The sequence below is a fragment of the Drosophila miranda genome, chromosome XR (assembly GCF_003369915.1).
Source record: "Drosophila miranda strain MSH22 chromosome XR, D.miranda_PacBio2.1, whole genome shotgun sequence".
NCBI lineage: Eukaryota > Metazoa > Arthropoda > Insecta > Diptera > Drosophilidae > Drosophila > Drosophila miranda.
In genome coordinates this window covers 1,605,765-1,625,553 of record NC_046674.1, presented here as the reverse complement: position 1 = coordinate 1,625,553, position 19,789 = coordinate 1,605,765, and the positions used below count along the sequence as shown (strand labels likewise).

General features: G+C 46.2%; 3 protein-coding genes across 19 annotated transcripts in view; 1 reads left to right on the top strand and 2 right to left on the bottom strand.

Annotated features, from left to right (window-relative positions):
* LOC108152714 (protein spaetzle 5) overlaps positions 1-19,789 on the bottom strand; it is an 88,725-nt gene that overhangs the window by 33,633 nt on the left and 35,303 nt on the right. The window lies entirely within an intron of this gene.
* The window catches only part of LOC108152711 (potassium voltage-gated channel protein Shab), a 51,990-nt gene that overhangs the window by 15,299 nt on the left and 16,902 nt on the right, over positions 1-19,789 (top strand). For 15 of the 17 annotated variants that reach the window (XR_004471344.1, XM_033386534.1, XM_017282236.2 and 12 more), the window contains exons 2-4: positions 9,168-9,589; positions 9,651-11,157; positions 18,531-19,374. Coding sequence is in view for 16 of the 17 variants with exons in the window: in XM_033386534.1 (XP_033242425.1) it covers positions 9,658-11,157; positions 18,531-19,374 (2,344 nt within the window). In the remaining variant the exon portion in view is untranslated. Of the gene's footprint in view, positions 1-9,167; positions 9,590-9,650; positions 11,158-18,530; positions 19,375-19,789 lie in introns of those variants that run through there. The other 2 variants (XM_033386540.1, XM_033386539.1) reach the window with 1 other exon arrangement.
* LOC108165443 lies at positions 8,244-9,042 on the bottom strand. The gene is made up of 2 exons (XM_033386545.1): positions 8,654-9,042; positions 8,244-8,593 (listed from the first exon to the last, which is right to left on the bottom strand). Exons 1-2 carry the CDS (start codon positions 8,934-8,936, stop codon positions 8,247-8,249), a joined length of 630 nt encoding a protein of 209 aa, XP_033242436.1. The 5' UTR covers positions 8,937-9,042; the 3' UTR covers positions 8,244-8,246.

The window sequence follows — 19,789 nt, the reverse complement described above, 5'->3', positions numbered from 1 at the left end:
TGGATAATTAACATACGAGCATCTGCCCATCGGGCGGGAGGTTTCCCATCGAGTCTCCGCTCAGCTGTGACTAATTTTAAGCGCGATTTAATTTAGTCATCCGAAAGGCAAATAACAAATACCAATTTAAATCATTCAGGCATGAATATTCAATTGAGATTCGCACAAAACCAAAACCAAAAACCAAAATTAAAATCAAACATCGAAGGCGAAGGCATTTCCTCAGGCAAGCCATCGGCGTCTCTTGTCCCCAATATTGCTGGGAGATCCCCAACTGTGAGGGGCCAAAGAAGGATTTCAGCCATCAGATGGAAGCCCTTCCTTGGGGTAAATGAGAAGGGGAAAGCCATCCCAGAAACGGGAATACAAGAGCCTCTATCTTTTCAGGGAATGAATGAATGTTTGGGGACTTGTGGGACAACAAAATGGGGGACAAAAGTGTAGCCCAGGAGTCCCAAGGAAACGTTAAGTATTCGTCTTGATCTTGATCTTGAGACGGCACTGTATGGCCCGTTCCACCTGTCTATTTGTGGATCTGATGGATGGATGGATGGATGGATGGATGGATGGATGGATGGATGGATGGATGGCTGGATGGAAGGCCATTGTGTTTATGGCTAAATGTTGTTTATTTTTGTTTGAACATCCGCTGCACCCCCAAAATGCAAGCGATTTTTCCACTTCCGCTTCGATTGTGTCATTTTTGTATTTTCGGGACTGCGCTGCGTATACGCAATGCAGGGCCCCCCAGCGCCCCGTAAAGCCTCCTTTTTCCTCTCTTTTTCGGTGCTCTTTGTTGCTTTTTTCCCCCGAATTTCAATTTGGTTGCTTTCTCAAGGACATTGCATGGAAATTAAAGACCCAAAAATATGCGCAACACTTTCGCGCCACTTGCGCACGTATGCCGCACTGTGTGTGTGTGTGTGTGTGTGTGTGTGTGCTGCTGTTGTCCTTGTGTTGGGCGCCTGAGCGTATACGTGATGTGTGTTATAAGCAAAGCATAGAGCCCGGGGGGGGGGGGGGGGGTCCTTTTTCAATTTCCTGTTGCTTGCGCTGTGGCCAGAAACTAATCTCCAAAAGGTAGATTTAATTTTGTCCTGAATTATGATACTTTCTGAGAGAGAGGGAGGCAGGGAGGGAGGGTGGGAGGGAGGTAGGGAGCACCCCTATCTATGGGATGTAGGTTAAGGATAGCTTCAGAGAACTCCGCTGAATGGCGGCCGTCATCGTCCTTGGCATTATATACAATTTCAGATTTATATTTCTTTTTCTCGCTCTCGCTCTCTCCCTCTCCCTCCCTTTTCGTTTCCTCTTCTTTGTTTGCTTGTCCTTTGTGCGTGCGAGTGTGTGGCATGTTCTGGTTTTTCCAGATCAGTGCCTCAGTGCAACTTGAGCCATACCTTCCCCTGGCACCGAGCAGAGCGAAGAGGAGGCCATCTAAGTGGCAGGATATGGCAGTGCCAGTGGCAGCGGCAGCCCCAGCCTCAACCTCGACACTCGGCTGCTTTGAAGGCAATTTGCCGCTGCGGCGGCTCTTGGCCGAGTGCCACAGCGCGAATCAAAAGAGACGCCTCTCTCCACTAGCCTCTCCAGCCTCCCTCCATGCGTTTCTGTAAACATTTCCCTCTCTGATCTCCGATAGCGGACCATTTGATGACGTCATTCGGCCAGAGAGAGGGAGGGAGGGCGATCACTCCGAAAACAATTCTTTGTATCTGTGTGCATCCGATGGATAAACAGGCGATGGTTTTCTGCTGCGTACACGCGTACATCGATTTTTTACGAGTTCAAAGATTTACATTCTGCCGCATTCCAAATACATATATTTCTGCAGCAACATTTTTCCTGCCCGCGTCTGCGTCCGCGTCCGCGTCTCTCTGTGCATTCGATTCGCCAGAAAAGAAAACAAAAAACAAAGAGCAAGACCTGGAACAAATATTAATAGCGTCATTTGTTGAACAAACCGAGCAAATCGCATCGAAAATTGCAAAACTCAAGAGAATGCAACGAACGCGGAATGCCCTGGATTGCAGGGGGGGGGATCGTATCTCCAAGCGAAACGATTATTCCGATTACTCTAGGATTCTTCATTTCTATGGTATTATGCTAGTATTATTCTAGTATAATTTCGGTATTACATAAAAGAGTTTGCTAGAATTTGTATGATCACTTCTGAAATTTAATGGTATTTTCCTTAGTATTTTTCTGGCGAATTCTAGAATTTGTTTTGATATTTTCTTTAGTATTTTTCTGGTGATTTTTACTTTGGGTTTTCAATATCGCGAATGCTAGTAATTGTATGGTAAAATACCAAACCGTAGTATTTTTCTCAGTATTTTCCTTAGCATTGTTCTGGTATCTGTTTGGGTCATGTATCTCTGAGATTTTTAAATAGTTTCGAAAAGTTTAAAGTATTTTTTTTATAGTATTTTTCTGGTATTTTATTGGGAATTTTCTTTTTACTTTTGATTTTCTACATCGCGAATTCTAGAAATTGTTTGGTAGAATACCATACCTTAGTATTTTTCTCAGTATTTTTGTGAGTATTGTTGTGGTATTTCTTTTGGTTATTTTCCATGTCATGTATTTTTATGATTTTTATACTTGTTCCGAAAAGCTTATGGTATTTGTTTTGTATTTTCTGCCAATTTGCAGTATTTGCTCGGGTATTGGGGCTTTTCGCTGGAGCTTCCAAAGACCGAGGACGAGATCAACAACCGCGGCGACCCTTAATCCACTCGCCATAAAGACTCCCACAGATATTCCAATTAAAGATCACTTTGTGGCTCATTGCCTTCGATTATGAACCCCCTCCCCCCTGGTGCGTTGGCCACCCCACACCGCCCGTGAAGAGTGCCAATTAATTTGCAATTAAAATGATTTCTGAAATGCAAATCTCTCAAGAAATATTCTGCGCAATTTCGCATTTGGATTTGCATTTGACGGGGACGAGTGGGCGGGCGGGCGGGGCGCACTGTTTTTGGGGTCGGAGAGCAGAGCAGAGCAGAGCAGAGCACGTGCTCTGCCAAAAGTACACGCCTGGAGGTTTAATTGTGAGCGGGCACGCGAATGCCTTGCCCAGGCCGAGGCCCAAACCCAAACCCAAACCCTCAGCGGGTTGTTCCGCCCAGCAGAAAACTATTTTTGGCCGGCCAATTAATCTCCCAAGCAGCGAAATTTCCGTGCGTATGCGGCGGAGAGAGTGTGGAATTTTAAGCGATTTGCTAGTCATTATTTATTTTCTTACATGCCGGAAAAGTCGGGGGCCGATCGGTGCTAAAAATAGAGCCCAGACGGCACCAAAACAAGAACTTGGCCAGCATTGAACTTACAACAGAACGTGGCCCGTACACACGGACACACGGACACACGGACGTACGTATTGTAGATCCATTTATCATTATCATGGGAACCGAGGGGACGGCGGACAGTTGGAGACATTCATGAGGCCAGAGCTTTGATAAATGTTTCCCCTGGAAAGCCAATCGCAGGCATCACAAATACTACTCGATTCGATTCGATGCGATTCGATTCGATTTCGATGCATTATTCAGGTGGATACACCCTCGGTACTCGCTCTCTCTGGGCCAAAACGTATACGTGAGCGTATGGCTAACGGCTAACAGGTTGGCAGACGACAGACACACTGTCCATAATCGAAAATCAATATCACACATGGGAAATATCGGTGGAGGGGGAGGAAAGGCAAGGAAAACCCCGTTAACGGGCAATGGCCCAGCGGTTGATTATGAATATTTCATATTGGTTTTGACCGAACTGCGCAGTTGTCCGAGCAGGTGGGGGCGGGGCCTGGGGCGGGGGCGGGGGAGGACAGGTGGGCGGCTGCAGCGGAGTGACTCCTGGCGGCTAAGACCTGGCTAAGACCTCACCGACACACACGGCTCATAATCAGGCACAGACAGGGTGCCCGCAGGGTTAATGACACTTGTCTGGCACACACCCCCCGTCCCCGGCCCCTGTCCCCACCCTGTGTGTGTGCGTGTGTGTGTGTTGGTTATTGATTTTAGGCCCCCAAAGGCGGGAAATGACATCAGGCAGAAGGCAGGTCCTGCAGCCATAAAAACCCGCGCTTAGTACCCAATAAAAGCAATTAAGTTAATACACGAATGCCTCGGAAGTGGCACTCTCGCCACGCTCTGCGTTGCCAAGTGCAACAATTGAGAGGCGAGCGCGGGCCACCCACCCACTGGCCACGGCGCTGCTAGCCAAGGCCACGACGAGTTGGTCAAGAAGAAGTGAAAGAAGCAGCAGCCCTGCCAGTCGGCCCTTGCATGCCAATGGCCAATAAGTCGCATTTGGCACGCAAAACAGACCACAGCCAAAAATTGTGAGCCGAAGGTGGCTCGAAACGGGGCCAATACCCTGCAAAAGCCACTGAGCACTGGGCAAATATTTTAATGTATTCAAAATAAATATATTTCATTTTGAAATTCAGTTTTTTCATCATTAGATTTAATATTAAAAGTTTTAAATTTTTGTATTTAATCAAATGCATACGAAAATATTTTAATATATTAAAAATATATATACATATTTTATGTTTGAATTAAATATTTTCATGTTCGCTTGAAATATTACAATTTTTAAATTTATTTATTCAATTAAATTCATATGAAAATGTTTTAATATATTACAAAAATATATATTCAGGTTTAAATTCACTTTTTTAATATTAAATTATATTTAAAAATTTTTAATTTATTTCTTCAATTAAATGCATATGAAAATATTTAAATGTATTAAACAAAATATATATTTCTTGATTAAATTAAGTTTTTTCATCATTAGATTAAATATCAAAAGTTTTAAATTTTTTATTTAATTAAATGCATATGAAAATATTTAAATATATTAAAAATAAATATATTTTACGTATTTTCATGATCGGGTAAAATATTAAAATTTTTAAATTTATTTTAAGGCAAAGAAAAGTGAATTGTATTTAATTTTACACTTTTTTTAATTTAAAAAACGGAATATTTGATTTGAATATGGGTGTGTGTCCCATGATTTCCAGTAGCCATTTACCAGAGACTTCTTTCGGTTTACATACTCCCTCTTAAGCCCATTACACCCCCCGCCCACAACCAAGGGGTATCAAAGGAAGGAGGCAACTTCCAAAAAGAAGGAAAAGCGAACACAATTAGAGAGAAAGTTTGTGAAAAATGTACAAAATGGAAAGTGTTGCAGTTCTAACTTGATTTTGCAACTCCCCCTGCCACTTGCCACTTGCCTCTTGGGAGGGCAAACGAAATTAGGGCAGCGGTCAGGGCAAGGGTCAGCCAGTGCCTCTCTGCCGCTGGCCGGATGTGGCTGTGGCCGGATGTTGGCTGGCGTCGAATTGGGGGAAAAGAAACGCCCCAAGAGGATACCGGGCCATGCCCCACATGTCCTCTGCGGCACGGCTGCGCTGAGTGTTGAGGTGGCCGCTGACGCACTCGAAGAACGCCCTTCGCATGCACTTTTGCTCTAGAGTGTGTGAGTGTGTGTGTGTGTGTCTGTGTGTGTGGCGCTGCTTATGGAACATTTAAAAATAAATGCACTTGACTTGCTACAAAAATGGCGCCCATAAATTTAGACAATGGCGACGCTCGACGCTCGACGCTCGGCAATAAATGCTTGCCACTTGCAACCGTGCAACAACGAAGCTAACAACATTGACACGCTTTTGCCACCCCTCTACCCCAACATATTTGTATTGCAACTTCTCTCTCTCTCGTCTCTCTTGTCTCTCTCACTATCTCCTTTTCTCGTCCTCCATCTGTGGCGCAAGGTCCCGTCTATTGCCGCCACGCCGCCATGCCTCCATGCCTCCATGCCTCCATGCCCCACCATGCAATATGCAAATGGCAGTTGCTTCGAGTGGAGTTGGCCGCTTTTAGCACTTAAGTGGAATTTTGGCATTTGATGCATGCCCCGGACGGCGGCGCAGAGGGGCAAGGCAGTGCCTTGGGGGCCCCAAATGTATTGCCTGTGGCTTTAATGAAGTGCTCGGAAGCTCTGAAGACTCAAGATTTCCAGCGAATCTCCGCTGCCACTGGAAAGACCTCCTTTCTGTCCAATTTTCCCAGAATCCTAGCAATCCCAGCCTAAAATCCTAGTCCTCGATTATCGTCCTATTCCGTCTCCCGGCCTAATATCTTTACTAATTATTTTCGTTGACGTTTGGCCCCTAAACATTTTTCAATTAGCGTCAAGAAAGCAAAGAAATCATTAATCACACATGTGTGGCGCTCGTAAACATTTCAGCTGTGTCATCAAGGCAGTGCGAGAGAGCGGGGGAGGGCAGGGGAGAGCAGGAGCGAGCAGGGATGGAACTTTCTAATATTTCTCTAGAGAAACCCAACCTGAGGAGCGGCGTCCCTGTCCCGCCTTTCGATGGACAACCATTTTGAGGGGCAATTAAGTTGCCATTTTGTAATTTACCCCCCCGCCAACCCGCCACGCCGCCACCCCCGCCAATGGGGGTCGAGCGAGAGAGAGAGTGAGTGAGTGCTCGTGTGTGAATGATTGAGTGCCAGGACGGGTGGTGGCTGTTTAGACATACATTTTAGACGTCCATTATCTGGGCAGAGTTTTTATCGCAAGGCCAGCAAAGGCCTCCACCTCCCTCTCCTTCGCCTGTCACTCTCTGTTCTGTTGACTGGAACAACGAAAAGGTCTCACCTCATTAAAATGAGAAATTAATTGCATTCTGCAGGCGGAGGCAGCGGCAGCGGCAGCGCCTCACTTCAAGGCCCAGCGTTCAACAGGTTCCAAGGTGAAGTGGCGCCTCTTGACACACACGCGGCAGGAAACGCCCTCTGGGCGGCCCCGAGAGTGAGAATTAATTGTCGAGCCAACATGTTGCATGCCACGCAAAACAAATTGGCGTGCATTTTGCATCTGCCTTTCGAGAGGCATGTATTATGTATTGCATTTAAGTCTTTTCCAGCGGCACGCGACTAGAGTTCAGACAGGGGCAGAGGGGGGCAGAGTGGGGCAGAGAGGCAGAGACAGTAGGCGGTGCCGTTGGGTGCTCACGGATCATCGAACCAAGTCCTGGGGACCTTTGCGACTGCCAGTTGTGGAGGATCTCCTCAGAGTCCATGGCATGGAGGGGGGATTGGGTGCCCCAAGGGCCGGCGTTTCATGGACTGGCAGATCGTGGATCGCCTTGGATGTGGCCTGGGTAACGCTCCGAGGTCCTGCACTCAGCATATTGCCTTTTCTGGCCTTTGGTTTGCCTTCATCTCCTGTTCTGTGGCACGCAGGCATGCAGTGGGGCGCCACAGGTGATCAGGTGGGCCTATCGGGGATCGCCAACGCCCAGATATCGCCACTGATGGCCAATGCCTCCATCTCGAAGACAGCCCAGCGCCCCATCCACCGCTCAATCTTGCAGCTACCCACTTGACGTGGCACGTGGCGCATGCCCCCTGAAATGGCGCTAATAAATGGCAATTTATTCTGACAAAAATGCAACAAAACAAAACTATATAATTTGAGTGGCAGTCCGAGTGGCGCACGCGAGCTGCAGGCAGGCATGCCACCCAGAGGGGGTAGAGGGGGGGGGGGGGGGGGGGGGGGGGGGGGGGGGGGGGAGAGTGCCATGCGATATATGGCAGGATATTTTCGCCATTTGATGCAGTGCCGCTTCCGCTGAGCAACCCATTCGGCGGAATGAATACCCATCATCCCAGAGGGGAGTCCAGTTAACATTTCTGTTGCCTGCCACACACACACACACACACACACACACACACACACAGGCACGGCAGGCAGGCAATCCATTAGGAAAATTCGCTCGAGAGCCATTCGGCTTTCCTTTGGGGCGTAAAAATTCAAATTTGATTGCAATGCGGCAGAAAACAGGAAAACGAACTGCAATTGCATTTGCAACGGCAGGCGGCAAGCGGCAGGCGGCAAGCGGCAAGCGATTTAGGCAAAGGCCATCGTGGAAAGGCATTTGCAGTGACCCCAAAAATAGCCAACGAAACGCATGCCACGGCCTTCGGCAATTGCAAATTAATGCTAATAAATAACAGTAGACCTGCCCCACACACACGCACGCACACACACGCACACACACACACACACAGCACTAGATACATGCGTGTGGGCCTGGGCGTGGCCCCAAAAAGTATGCCACAAAGTCCGCGTTCGAGCAGCTCTATTGATTCCATGAATAATTCAGATACACAACGAATTTGGGGAATGTGACTGGGTGCCTGGATGGCGGGTAGTCAGTCGGCCGGCTTCAGCTCGTCCCAGTGCTCAAGGATCATGTTCTGGATCGCGGAGAGGTCGTTGCGCACGCGCCACACTATGTTGCACAGCGCCTGGTACTCCGTCTTGTCCGTGTGGTAGATGCGGCACAGGTAGTGCTTCTTGTGGCCCGGCGACTCGGCCATCTGGCCGGTCAGCTTCTGGCCCGTCCGATTGTAGATGTTTATCAGATCATAGTAAAGGGGCGTGGCCGACTGAATGGCATTCAGGAGGGAGAGGATCTCGTTGTGCGTGCGCACGTCGGCGTAGCCCCTCTGCTCGACCTCCATCTTCATGCCCTCGACGAGCTCCTCCACGATGCTACCTGGCGGGGCAACGATTAGTAGAGTGCCCACACACGTGGCCCGTGGCCCGTGGCACTCACAGTAGCCAAACAAAGAGTTGATCACGCGCGTCGTCTCCGTGGTGAGCGCCGCGACGGGCTGCAGGCGGCACGTCTGGGCCCATTTCAGCTCGGGGGGCAGGCGGCAGCCGGGCGGCTCGGCGGCGAACATCGGATTGTTGAACATCGGCGCGGCCAGCAGCTCGTTCAGCCGGAATATGGTGCTGGGAAAGTTCTGCGTAATCACCAGGTCCAGGCTCTCGAGCAGCGAATCGACGAGCATGACCTTCAGCTGAAGGCCCGGTGCCGCCCCATCGACAGCCATTTTTTTTGGGTTTTTTTGGGTATTTTACGATCCTTTGTCTTTGGCCGAAATAATTTGTGAGATATTTTGAGGCAGGTTCAGCTCTATTGAACTGTGGTTGTTGCCCTTTCTGTCACACTGGCAGCACGCTGCTGTGGCGTCTGTTCGAACAGTAAGGGGGGTGTCCGGAGGGGCAGGTTTTCCTCGGTGTGAGGCCATTGATTCACGGGTCGACTCTCTCTTTCTTTGCAGCAATCGCCTCTCCCTCTCGCACTCTACACCGAAATGCTGCCAAAACACGCCTGAGACCCCAGAGACCCCAGATACCACACAAAAAGAAGCCGGAAATCCAAACTGTGATCATAGACATAACAACAACAACAACGACGACGAGTGGAGACATGAAGGAGGATAGGAAGACAAAGGACACAGGACCCTGCCAGACCGTAATTGAGGGCTAGAGATAGATAGATACTTAGATACGCCATAAAGATACGCGAGAGCTGCGATTCATAGCAGATCTGTAGATACGGCCAGATAAATCAATTGCCCCCCCGGAAACACAGGCCACAAAGGAGCAGGGGAGAGTGCGGCAAGGTGTAGAGGAGGAGCAGAGGAGCAGCAGCACGACACCCAAAGGAGGCTGTAATGACGACAATTGACGCGATGTAGCGGTAAGCATCGATAAATCTCCATCTCCATCTCTCTATCTGTATCTTGTAATTGAATCTACAGCAGACTTATGGTCGGCGAACGCGACAGGGACCGTGAGGCGGTACGCTGGGCAACGGGTGAATCAACACCGCTTCAACACAATAATGGAGTATTACAAATGGTCGGGCAATTGCATGGTGGACAGGCTGCTGGCCAACAACAGCAACAACAATCGAATCAACAGCTGCAACAATCAAAGCAGCAGCAACAGCAACAACAGGAACTGCTCTATCAGCAACATCACGAGGCCATTGCACGCGGACTGCAGCTTGCAGCTGCAGGAGCCGCCGGACCTCCGCCGGAGATCGGCGATAATCAGCCCTACTACGATACAAGCGGTAATGTCGATTGGGAGAGAGCAGCGATGGGAGCCGGTGGAGCTGGTGCATATGGCGGCCTCGGCCTCGGACCTGTGGCAGCAGCTGGCTGCCCTGCTTATAACATTGGGCCAGGTGCTGCCGGCGGCCCAATGGTCCTCAACAATCGTCACATGGACTATGCTGATGGCGGCCACCCTGCTGGCCCATCCGCCGCAGCACCATCCGTCAGCGGTGGCGGCGTCCTGGGAGCTGTTTCTGCTCCTGCTGCTGCAGGACTTGGAGGGGGGTCCGCGCAAGGACCGGGCCCAGGCGGCGGCAGTGGCGGCGGCGGTGCCATTGGCAAGGAAGTTCGTTACGCTCCATTCCCAGTTACATCACCAACGCATTCAAATCCCACAACTTCCCAGCAGACTCTGGCGACAGCAGCAGCCACAGCGGCAGCCCAACAGCTCCAACAGCTCCAACAGCAACAAATGGCACTCGCTGGGTCTTCCGGTGGTGGTGGAGCCGGCGGCATCCCAGGTGGCGGCAGCATTGGCGGCCCCGCTGGCGGTTCCACATCCAATGCCGGTGGCGTCGGCGTCAGCATCGGCGCTGGCATCGGCGCTGGCGTTGGCGGCATTAGCCAAAGCATCACCACCACCGGTGCACTACAGCGGACACATTCCAGATCCATGTCCTCCATACCGCCCCCCGAGCCGTTCATGATAGCCCAGTCGAAGGCACTGAACAGCCGCGTCTCCATCAACGTGGGCGGCGTCAAGCACGAGGTGCTGTGGCGCACGCTGGAGCGGCTGCCGCACACGCGGCTGGGGCGGCTCAGGGAGTGCACCACCCACGAGGCCATCACAGAGCTGTGCGACGACTATTCGCTCGTCGACAACGAGTACTTCTTCGACCGCCATCCGAAGAGCTTCAGTTCGATATTGAACTTCTACCGCACCGGGAAGCTGCACATTGTGGACGAGATGTGCGTGCTTGCGTTTAGTGATGATCTGGAGTACTGGGGCGTCGACGAACTGTATCTGGAGTCGTGCTGCCAGCACAAGTACCATCAGCGCAAGGAGAACGTCCACGAGGAGATGCGCAAGGAGGCCGAGTCGCTGCGCCAGCGCGACGAGGAGGAGTTCGGCGAAGGTAAATGCGCCGAGTACCAAAAGTATCTGTGGGAGCTGCTCGAGAAGCCCAACACAAGCTTTGCCGCACGGGTAAGTCCAAGCGGTGGCATCTCACCGCCCGCCCCCCCAACCCACCCCTTAATGATTCTCATAAATGTGTATTCTTTGTATTGTATTTTTATTAAACGTTTTAACCGTTTTCGAAACCATTGTGTCAATGTCGAAAAGCGTAAGAACTATTCCAGCTACCCGATATAACTCCCCCCACCCCCCAGCCACTTTTTTACAACTCTTTTTTGTTGGTTTCTTCAAGTTTTATTTTTGATTATTATTTTGTACAACAAAAAGCGTAGCAAATCTTGGCTCCAGGGTCTGCAGAGTGCACTCTGTAATATATATACAAAAAAAAAAACTCAATCAAGTCGAGTTGCAGATCCACCGAGTATCTCTCAAATGCTGTACAATTAATCGCCTCGCCTCCCCTCCCCTGCCCCCCCGCCCCCAATAAACATAGTAAATATCACCAAGCTGTACAAGTATTTTGCTTTGCGATTCAAACCGACGCTTGCACAAAGAAAATCGTTTACTCGTTGCTCGCTACTCGCTACTTGCTACTCGCTACTCGCTACTGGCTACTCGCTACTCGTTACTCGCTACGAATGTTTTTTCTGTGTCCATGAGGCGACTGTACATAAAGCGACCGCGTGTACATACTCGTGTCTATATATCTCATCGTCTCGCTACCGTACAGAGCAGACTGCCGACAGGGACTGTGACGGAGAGAACAATCCGCCTCCCATGAAGCGATCGAGAATTTCTTTCACTGAGAAACCCAACCGAGGGGTGCTGCCGCACTACGCGAGACACTTGTAACCGAAGTTTTTCATTCAATTTTTTGTTTCCCCTCCACCCTCCACCCACTCCTCTAACTCCCACTTTAGCTTGGTTTAAAATGCATTTTATGATTTGATTTTGAGAAAAGTTTTCAGCTTCGAAACAAAAAACCGATCATCTAAAGCCGATCCAAGCCGATTGAAACTATCAAAATTTGTTTACTAATCGTTTTCTCTAATCCAATCTATTCTTTTACATCACACACAGTATTACATACAACTATAAATATATTTATACTCTGAAAAATAATTAATATATCCTATATACATACATATAATATATACCTATATATATATCTCTTAATTGTTGATGATGATGGTGAAGTAATCTCTCTGTTTATCTTCCCGAAATTACCCCCCCGCCCCCCGCCCCCCCTGTAACCATGTTTGGGAATGGGCAATAAGCGATATGACCAGGCGGCAGGTGTGCTGTAGAAATCCTCGAAAATATTGTAACGAACAGGGGCTCCGGGGAGAAGCGGCCAACACGGTGTTGTAATGCATTTCCATTTTCCAATTTTTGCTAGGTAGGAGACTGTCGAAACTCCCTCAGGTTCTTCGGACCTCTCTGTGTCCACCCCTCCACCCCCCCTGTATAAATATCAACCACACAAATCACAACCTCCCCCCCCGCCCACATTCCACCCCCACAACCCACACACGATCCTCGGCCTTAGCTTGTATATATACAGCCGATTTCTGTTGAATCAAAAATGAAAGGAAAATGGAAATAATTACAACATATTTTGGGTGCATCTCCAATAATTTTTCATTCGATTTTAAGTTTGATTTTCATTTGAATTTATGTACTTTTTATTTTCCCAAATATTTTAGGAACATTTGAAAGTTTTTATTTCCTGTTTTTATTTCATTTATCAATTAGGAATCTATAAATATATCTATAGATTTTATATTTTTATTTCAGTTTTTCGTTTTATTCCAAAGGTAATGAAAAATTTCCCGAGCTCCTTGCCAGTTGTAGTTATTTTTTGTGTTTATTTATTCCGTTGTTACTCAACAACTAACTCGATTTTTCCGTCAGGGTGAAAGGAGAAAACCGAAGAAATCAAAATCAATATCAAAATGAAAATGAAACTAACAAAGGAAAGGCCTTTTTAAGTTCTGTATGTTTTTTATTTCTTTTTAATACCACGCCTAAACACATCCTTTTTTCAACGAAATGATAAATATGAGAACCAAAAAAACTATCTTATCTTAGCTCTGATTCTGTCTAAACAAAGAAAAAAAGCAGTTAACATCCGAAACTCAGAAATACTCAGGTGCAGTCTCTCCTCTCGCGAAGACAAACAAAATACCAACCAAAAAAAAAAAAAAAAAATACTATTACTCCACTAACTACTCAAGAAATATACCACAACAAAATACAAAAGAAATACCAAAAATACCACAAATACAAAGTAAAAAAGTTGACATATTTTTTTTTGTTTTTGGTTTGGAAAATTACAATAAAAACTCCTGTTGTTTGTTGCCTTTTGTGTTGAAGTTTTCCGTTCGTATTGGCGATGTTTAATATAATATGATATGATATGATATGATATGATATGATGTGTGTGTATATAATAGTACTATGTATATGCGAGAAGTCTGTCGTATGTATGTACATATCTTTTTTCGGTATTTGATGTTGTAAAATGGAACAAAAAGATCTCTACGTTGTAATTGTGTTTTTAATCAACTTTCTTTGACCTTTGACTTTGATTCCGAACATTGGATCTTCAACACACTGACACACACACACAACCTATACACACACACACACACACACACACACACACACACACACACCAACAGAGATACAAAGAAACGATAGTCCCTGCCTCGCCCCGTCTTTAAATCAGAGAAACTCTCTTCCATCCGAATCCACCTATCGATAGGCACACGTATAACAATCGATCAAGAAACTCTCATGTAGATTTGTGATCTTTGTAGTCCTTTCATGCATAAATATAACTCAATATTCCACCAAAAATGTACTGCATTTGAATGCCACTAGAGATGCGTATAGAATTTTGCTGTAGATTCAATGAAAAATATCGAATTTAATTTGTTTTTTTAGTGAATCGAACAGAGCACCCAGCCACCCACAGAAACCACCCACCAAATCGATATACATATTATTTAAGACCGAATTAGAGACCCCATAATATCCCACGACCCGACCCACAACGACACACACACACACACAAACACACACAGAGAACACACACACACACACACACACACACACACACACACACAATTTTCTAGTATTGCACTAGTTTTGAATGTGATTTTTATTGTTTTTCCGAACTTGAATTTTTGTAACCAATTTTCCCCCGTATTTTATGTAAATAGATTTAGTTTTTTTTTTTGTACAGTGAAGACTGCTGTTTGTAAAATTTTTGTACTGTATTTTACCTCCCCCCCCCCCCCCCCCCCATCTGTTTAAGGCAAAACTCTTGCCTCTTGTCTGTGAATTTTCTTTGTGGCATGAATTGTTTTTTGGACTGTTTTTTGACTTTGTCTTTTGTTTGTTTTTTCCCCCACTCCCCACTCACCTCAGCGCCACACCACCTCCACCTCCACCTCCGCCTCCACCTCCACCTCCACTCTGTTGCCCTTCACCTTTACCCTGTGCTCTCACTGTAACTGTACTTCACACTGTGCCCCCCCTGGGATCTAGCTCTGTTATCCATCCGAAGAAGAAACAAAAGACATTTCATTACTTGTAATTCAAGTGGATTTCAGCCAGGTTCAGGGAAGTTAATTGAAATTTGTACTCCTCTTTTTGATGCACTTGCAAGGCGTATTTGTTTGTCTGCGTTTGTCCGAGATCCCGAGATCCCAAAGGGTGCCCGATCCCCACTTTCGCCAGGAAGTTCTTTGCAAGCGCATCCTTTGCATCGGCCTCTGCCGAGGCGGCTGGCCTCTTCCTTTCTCTCGCTTTGAGTTTTGTGCGTACATCTTGTGGCTCTCTCGTTGTCTTTCAGCGGCTTTCATAGAATGGAGTAATTTTTTTGATTTTTGTAGGCCAAAAACCAAAAAAACCAAAAAACCACACACCCCCCCCCCCCCAAGGCTTTTAGCAACTTGTTGCGCTTTCAACTTTAACCTTTTGTAGTAGTTGTAAGTTTTGTGCATTTTTTATGTTTTTTACCTTCTGTTCAGAAGAGACAATCCATCCAATGATCTTCTAAGAGCCCGACTTGAGTATTTGCGATATCATGTTTTACTTTCAAAGCCCCCCGCCCCCGCCCTACCCAACCCCCCAACCGCCCCCAAAACCACCTTCATGACTGAGCAGCAATGGTAGCAGTTCCAAAAATAAAAAAATATACAAAATATCGAATTAAAAAAAAGAAAAAAAAAACATAAGAGTAAAATTCGCACAAGACTTTTTGTTTTTGTTTTCGAAACATCTCTCCAATGCATTCTGTTCAATCGAAAGCGAAAATTAGTTTTGTGAAACTTTCATCGCCATCTCAAGTAGAAAGTTGTACCCCGCCCCCAGCCCCCCAGCCCCCAGCCGCAACCCCAGCCCACCCCCAAAACCCTGCCCAGCCAAGCCCCCGAAATGGGGACTAAATTATGGAAAATTTAATTAACTTTCCCGAAGTTTGACAGTCGAAAAAAAAGAAGAAAAAAAAACAAAGACCACTTCAATTGCAATCCGTCTCTCTCTCTCTCTATCTCCCTCTCTCTCTCTGTCTATCTACCCTCGCGTACTCTCTCTCTCTCTATCTATCTATCTTCATCTATCTCTATCTGTAACTCTCACTCTTTGTATCTTTGTATCTGTACTATGTATTTACTCCACTCCTCTGTCTCTATCTATATCTTCTGCTCTATCTGGCAACAACAAAAAAAAGAAAGCACTCTTCAAATGATTCGTTTTTGATTCTTTTTTGGTTTCATGTATCTTTTAGTGCGTCTTTTGTTTTTGTTCTTGTTTTTGGTTTGGTTTTGTAATGACTCCTCCTTGACTAAGTATCTTTTGTATCTAATAACTGCATAACTATCTTAAACTTTTTGTATCTGTATATGTAGAATACCATAAGTCATAACCTAGAACAGAGCGACCGTGCCCGTGCCCGTGCCCGAAAGAAATTTGTAGCTCAACAAAGAAAGATCCCCATGAAAATTCAACCTCAACTCAATGAAAATTCAAGCCCAACAACCCAACAAACCAACAAACCATCCCTCTAAATGTACTATACTGCCCGACAATAAACCAGTTCCAGTTCCAGATCCGTATTTCATATCCAGAGCGTGGTTGCGTACAGTGGCCTTCTATGGTAGATCTGGACACTAAAACACAGAGAAAGGCACCTTTGTGTTTATATATCGACTCGTACGATATATATCTATCAACTACTAATGCCCGACCCCCCCCTGCCATGCCCATGCAGCGCGTCCCCCCCCCAAATCTCTCCTTGGGACAGAGTCTGCTGCTCAAGAAAGTCAAATGTCAGTCACACACTCTCACACGCACACACCCACACACACACACACACACACACACACACATGCATAGCCAGACATACATACACACTCGTACAAGGGGGCCCCGAGAAATTTTTGTGACCTAATGTGGCAATCAGCAGACGACGCCTCTGGCTCCTCTCTTCGATAACCAATCTGGCATTGAAATTCGGAATTTGCATTTGCATATCTGACAGGCCGCCCCCTTGCCACCCCCATGGACCCTGTGACCTGTCCGCCGCCCCCGCAACCCGCCCCGCCCACCTGTACGCCCTGGGATTGACAGTTTTTGGTAAATTACATAAATTACATAAATTATTTGGGCCTCTCTGGGCCCAGCAAATCAAATGTGACACGGCAGGACGTTGGATCCTTGCCGGCCAGAAGGCGGGTCCTTGGGTTTTAATTTGAGTTTTTTTATCCGTTTCTCTCGTAAACTCTCGTAATTCTCTGCTCGTTTGCTACGAAAGTTATGCATTTGAATTTGAAATTTAGAATTTGGATTTGGATTTGAATTTGGATTTAATTTTGTCTTTTGTGTGTTTTGTGTGTTCCGTTTTTGGTTTCCTTCCTTGTCATTTGCTAGAATCTATCATGAATATTGATTGCTAGACGTACTCGTAATTTTCAGTTATGTATCTATCTATCAATCTATCTACTTATCTATCTATCGAATCATTTTCCGTAAACCCGTAACGCCCCCCCCAACCCCTTTCGCCACCCCGCCACCCAGAAACAACAAAAGAAACACAATGAAAAAAAAAAAATGAAAAAAACACGTGAACAAATTGTTTGTCCAATCGTTAGATTTAAGGATGTTTCGAGGAGAAGGATGATTAGAAAACAGAAATAGATTTTGAAAAAAACAAATGTCGACTGCAGACCCCAAGGGTATAGCGTCTCTTATTTGACGATGGAGTGCCCCCCCTGGTTCACCCTCATACCATAATAATATAATCGATCCAATTATAGAAGACACAGACACACACGTATAGAATACATGTATGTATGTAGGTGTGTTATGTCCTTGTGTTGCGTCATGTGATCTGTCCCACAAATCCAAAAAGAAACGAAAAACACACAAAAACACACAAGCCACAGAACCACTCAACCACACACACACACACACCCACACACACAGACACACTCAAACACACACATTAACAGCTCACACACCAGCCATAGAGAACCCCCCCACCAAACCCAGAGATAGAGACCATGATCAGAGATCTCTCTCTCCCCCCGCTGGCTGATCCACTGAGCCCGACGAGCTCCAAAAAAGGAAAGAGAAACCCCCTTTAAATCGAAAAAAAAAATGAAAAAAAAATAAAGCTTATGTTTATATATGTTTCTATTTTATTTAAACGTTAAGTTTGTATTATGGAGAAGGATTCACGACAGATAAAACTGAACAAAAAATAATGATATACTTCACATATAGTACAGCAGCCTTTGAAACAAACAAAAAGAAAAGAAAACAAAATGCAAAAAATCGGTCAGGAAAGCCAACAAATGAAGTCCACCCCCTCCCCCCAACTCCCCAATGTCTCTCTCTGTCACTCTGCCACTCTCCCACTCTCTCCCACACTCAGACCAAAAAAACAGCAGCAATTTGACTAACAATCATTTGAAGACCGATCTCTCCGATCTCTCCGATCCGATCCGATCCGAAAGAAAAGAAACTTAACGTTCAAGTCGAAGCTAACTGACCCCAAACCACGCCCCCAGCCCCCTCCTCCAGCCACGCCCACGACGCTGAATGTTGTGTAATCTGTAACAGAACATTTTTGCATAGTCGTCTGTGTGGAATGCGATGGTGCGAATACTGCCTGTACCTAAGATATACCGAATACGTCTACTACTACTACTACTACCACTACTACTACTACTACTACTACTATCAATCCTATAATCGTTATCGTTATCGTAATCGTTATCGTAAACGTGTTATCGTAAACGTGTTATCGCTGTGCGTATATCGAGTTACTATATATACGATATGTGTACGATATATAGCCAATATCCCAATTTGCTGAAATGTCTGATGGTCTTCGACAAGTCAATCGATTGTTTCTTTACCGTTCGCAGGTTATCGCAGTGATATCCATACTATTCATAGTCCTGTCTACCATAGCCCTGACGTTGAACACCCTACCACAACTACAACACATTGACAACGGTACACCACAGGATAATCCGCAATTGGCAATGGTTGAGGCCGTGTGTATCACGTGGTTCACTCTAGAGTACATACTTAGGTTTAGCGCCTCGCCGGACAAGTGGAAGTTCTTTAAGGGCGGCCTTAACATAATCGACCTATTGGCAATACTCCCATATTTTGTTTCGTTATTTCTATTGGAAACGAATAAGAATGCAACGGACCAGTTCCAGGATGTGCGCCGGGTGGTGCAAGTATTTCGCATTATGCGCATCCTGCGAATCCTTAAGCTGGCCCGTCACTCAACGGGCCTGCAGTCGTTAGGCTTTACGCTGCGTAACTCATATAAGGAACTCGGTCTACTAATGCTGTTCCTGGCCATGGGCGTTCTCATATTTTCTTCGCTGGCATATTTTGCCGAAAAGGATGAAAAGGACACAAAATTCGTTTCAATACCGGAAACATTTTGGTGGGCGGGTATTACAATGACAACTGTTGGCTACGGGGACATCTATCCCACAACTGCACTGGGAAAGGTTATTGGTACTGTGTGTTGCATATGCGGTGTCCTGGTAATCGCTTTGCCTATTCCCATCATCGTTAACAATTTTGCTGAATTTTATAAGAATCAGATGCGACGCGAAAAGGCCCTCAAGCGGCGCGAGGCCCTCGATCGGGCCAAGCGCGAGGGCAGCATTGTCTCCTTTCATCATATCAATCTGAAAGATGCCTTCGCCAAGTCCATGGATCTCATCGATGTGATTGTCGACACAGGTAAGTCGTCGAGGCACAGCCAGATGTCCCATCCATCCACCTATCTATCTATCTAACGATATGTATCGTATAACAAAAATTACTACCAATATGTACAGAAAACTGTAGTTTAGTATATGCCTTGCTTCAAGTAGCCTTTAAATACCCCTCCAAACCCCCCCCAACCCCTACCCCACCCCTTTGTGGCCTCTTTTTGCTTTTGCTTTCACCTTAGATCTAGCTGTTTTCGTCTTTTGTGGCATGCACTGTGTTTCCGTTTCCGTTCTTTTTTTGGCTTTTTCTTCTTATCCTTTGGTTTGAGGAGGAGGCGTGTAAATAGCTCAGCGATCGGTGCCAAAAAGAGCCGTAAGAATGATAGAAATTGTTGAACCAATTACCGCATACAAACAAATACTAGATATATATCTTTAATCCG

Excerpts from the sequence above, each read along its gene's own strand:
- LOC108165443 (XM_033386545.1), bottom strand. The coding sequence starts at position 8,936 with ATGGCTGTCGATGGGGCGGCACCGGGCCTTCAGCTGAAGGTCATGCTC. Across the intron at positions 8,594-8,653 it reads CAACTCTTTGTTTGGCTACT|GTAGCATCGTGGAGGAGCTC; the intron begins GTGAGTGCCACG and ends TTGCCCCGCCAG.